The sequence below is a fragment of the Drosophila pseudoobscura genome, chromosome X (genome assembly GCF_009870125.1).
Source record: "Drosophila pseudoobscura strain MV-25-SWS-2005 chromosome X, UCI_Dpse_MV25, whole genome shotgun sequence".
NCBI lineage: Eukaryota > Metazoa > Arthropoda > Insecta > Diptera > Drosophilidae > Drosophila > Drosophila pseudoobscura.
This window is the reverse complement of record NC_046683.1, coordinates 23,054,836-23,057,881: the sequence shown is the minus strand read 5'-3', so window position 1 is coordinate 23,057,881 and position 3,046 is coordinate 23,054,836. Positions and strand designations below refer to the sequence as shown.

Genomic DNA, 3,046 nt, shown 5'->3' with positions numbered 1-3,046 from the left:
CGCGCCTCCGTAAACGTAGTGCCGATGCCAGATCCTTCGCGCACTGCTGATCGCGTTAATTTCGAAGTAGTCCGCCACGTGTGTTCCTTTTCTTCTCGCGCGCCACTCAGATTTTTTCTTCCGTCAACGCGTCCGATTCCTACCACCGCCTCTCATCTAACTGACTTCCTTTTTACGTTTTCCCAGCTTCAGAGCCGGCGTTCTGCTGGCTCTGCCGATCCAGCGTCGGCGTGGGCGGCTAGCGTCGTTATTTCCCCTCTCTTTTCCACTGCTGGGGCGTCGTTGCTGGATTTGATTGCCGCTCTCAGCGGCCCTCTTCTGCCGCTGCTGCGTTGATGCTGTCGGCTTGTCTTGTCAGCGCTTCTCCTCGGCCGCTGCTGCGTCGATGCTGTTGGCTTATCTTGACAGCGCCCTCCTCTCTGCCGTGGCTACGTCGATGCCGGCGGCTCGCTGGATCCCGTTGTTTTTCCTCGTCTCTCTTGGGCCGCTACTGCGTCGTTGTTGTTGGGTTATTTTGCCGATGCTTCCCTCTCTGCCTGTTGCTGCGTCGATGTCGGCGGTTCGCTGGATCCCGTTGTTTTCCTCGTCTCTCTTTGGCCGCTGCTGCGTCGTTGTTGTTGTGTTATCTTGTCGATGCTTCCCTCTCTGCCTGTTGCTGCGTCGATGTCGGCGGCTCGCTGGATCCCGTTGTTTTCCTCGTCTCTCTTTGGCCGCTGCTGCGTCGTTGTTGTTGTGTTATCTTGGTTCTGGAAAGCCAGTGGCGTCCGCCGTGATCGCGACTCGCCCCCCTTTTAAGAAAATAGTAAGCTACGTGTGGCTTAGAGACCCCTCGGGCCGTATAATAAAAAATTAATAACAAGTGGCCTTCGTGGCCTTCCCCCCTCCCCCTTAACCTAAAACTGAACAGTCAAAGCTTAAACCTAGAAAATAAAGAGTCAAAAATCTTAATTCCAATGAAATAATTTCGGGTCCCTCCAGTGGAAAAATGCCGGCAAGATGATGGGTGGAAAAAATGTGGGTGGAGCGTACGCTCCCTCACACCCCCTCCATACTTCGGGGGTGCCGAAGAGTGACTGTGACAGCCCGGCTACGGGTAATTTTGATGCGGAAGCAGGTGCCGTCATGGACCTCCAGTCGCCGGACTCCCAGTCGGTAGGCTCGATCGCGTAGGAACACAGTGATGTTGGATATGAGGTCCCGGGGCAACCGCCGCCCTGGCGCGTTGGTCCGCCATTCGGGGGGAGCCTCTGCCCATTCCGGGTCGTCCTGTACCGCGGCTACCGTAGGGTGGAGTCGGAGGATTTGCAGCAGGTCGGCCATCTCGCCATACTCCAGCGGGAGGCTCTCTTCGGAGCCGAAGTCGCGTACTTCCTCGTCGGGGCGTTGTGGGGGTGGTCCGGCGTGGGCGGCAAAGAAGGGGGGCGGGATGTCAGCTGACCCCGACGGGTTGGCTGGTGCCCAATGCTGGTTTGCTTGCGGCGCGAAGTCCAGGTCCATGAGGGACCGGGAATCGGACCCTCCGTCGTCGCGTTGGGGTCCTGTTCCTTCCCCTGCATCGCTCGCGTTAGACACGTCAGAGTAGTGTGGCCCAGCACCATCACCGGATTCGTCCTCGTTGCGTACAGCTGGAGGGGTGCCTAGTCGACCTTGACCGGCCAGGTCCGACTCGGCCCAAAGGGGCGAGTCCCATTCGCTTCCGCGAGCCACTGGGTGTCCGCTCACTTCGTACGGCAGCGTGGACGCCAGGCTTGGAGCGTTGCGCAGGATCGTCTCGTGCTCGTCGGTGTCCGTGGTTGCATTGTCGTCGTCTATGGCAGCCCCGTAACTCCCGAGCCAAAGGCGATTCAGGGCGGCGACGTCGTGATTGAGCGCCGAGCGGACACCAGCGGTTGCGAAACGGCCATCGGGCTCCACTTCCCCTTCGGCATCGGTCCGCGGGTCGTGTGTTTGTTGGTCGATCCACCCTTGGATGGCTGCCGCGCGCTGACCCCATGGCATCCAGCCTGGTTGTCTGAGAGTCGCCTCTCCGACCCGCCTCAACTGGGCTTGACGGGAGGTGGATGGCCCATCGGGGTTGACGATCCAGTCGCGAGTCCGGCTTGCAGTCGGTTCGTCGGCAGGCGCCGGGACTTCAGGCCGCTGGTCTCCGCTAGGGTGTCCCGTCGTATCACCATTTGCCCCTAGGGGCCGAGCTTGCCTTCCATCTCTTAGACGCTTCATGTCTGCTGTCGATTCTAGGGAGAAAATGCCTGTCGGTTAGAACCTGCCTGTCTTAACTAGAAGTATTAATACCCTCCCCCTATCCTGCTTGAGCGGTGCGAGTAAGAAGGTGTTTACATTGGATGTAGCACTTATCTAATCCCATAAGGGGATGTATGCGTAGCTTACGGTTGCGTGGGTCGCACTCCTTACGGGGCGAGGACGTTACGGTAGCGCGCTCCCGCAAGTGGCCCTTACGAAGTCGGCAAGTCATTCGGGTCTCTCCAGCGTCGTCGGGTCCTCCTCGGGGTGTTCCGCTCCGTGGAAGGCCTTTAAGTCGGCTAAACTCGCTGTTTTCCTTTGTTTGCCTTGTTGAATCTGTAGTCGAACTATGTTGGGAGATAAGAATCGGGTTACCTTGTACGGCCCGTCGTACTTAGGGGCCAACTTGGCCGCGAAACCGTCGGCGGCTTTTGATAGGTGATGCTGCCGAAGGAGGATTAGGGCTCCTAGTTCGGGTCGCCACTCGCGCCGTCGGAGGTCGTATGTTCTCTTCTGCTCTTGGGATGCCCGTTGGGTGTTCTCCTGTACGACCTTGAATACTTCCTGCAGTCGTGTCGCCTTCCCGTGGGCAGGCTCTAGTTCATTTCCTAATCCTGGGGTCACTTCGTCGTACAAGGCTCCTGGTAGCCTTGGTTCTCGTCCGAGTACCAAAAAGGCCGGGCTGAAGCCGGTGGTGTCCGACGTGCTGCTGTTTATGGCCAAGCTTAACTCGGGGAGGAGATCGTCCCAGGTCCGTTGGTCCCCGTCGGCGTATTGTGCAATCATTGTCTTGATGGTCCGGTTT

General features: G+C 58.5%; 1 protein-coding gene across 1 annotated transcript; it reads right to left on the bottom strand.

Moving 5' to 3' along the window:
- Positions 1–662: 662 nt before the first annotated feature.
- On the bottom strand, positions 663–2,386 carry LOC117184996 (uncharacterized). Its single transcript, XM_033384354.1, has 2 exons — positions 2,293–2,386; positions 663–2,234 (listed from the first exon to the last, which is right to left on the bottom strand). Exon 2 carries the CDS (start codon positions 2,218–2,220, stop codon positions 1,036–1,038), a length of 1,185 nt encoding a protein of 394 aa, XP_033240245.1. The 5' UTR covers positions 2,221–2,234; positions 2,293–2,386; the 3' UTR covers positions 663–1,035.
- Between the last annotated feature and the right edge of the window lie 660 nt (positions 2,387–3,046).

Coding starts and splice junctions, on each gene's coding strand:
- LOC117184996 (XM_033384354.1), bottom strand. CDS start 2,220: ATGAAGCGTCTAAGAGATGGAAGGCAAGCTCGGCCCCTAGGGGCAAAT.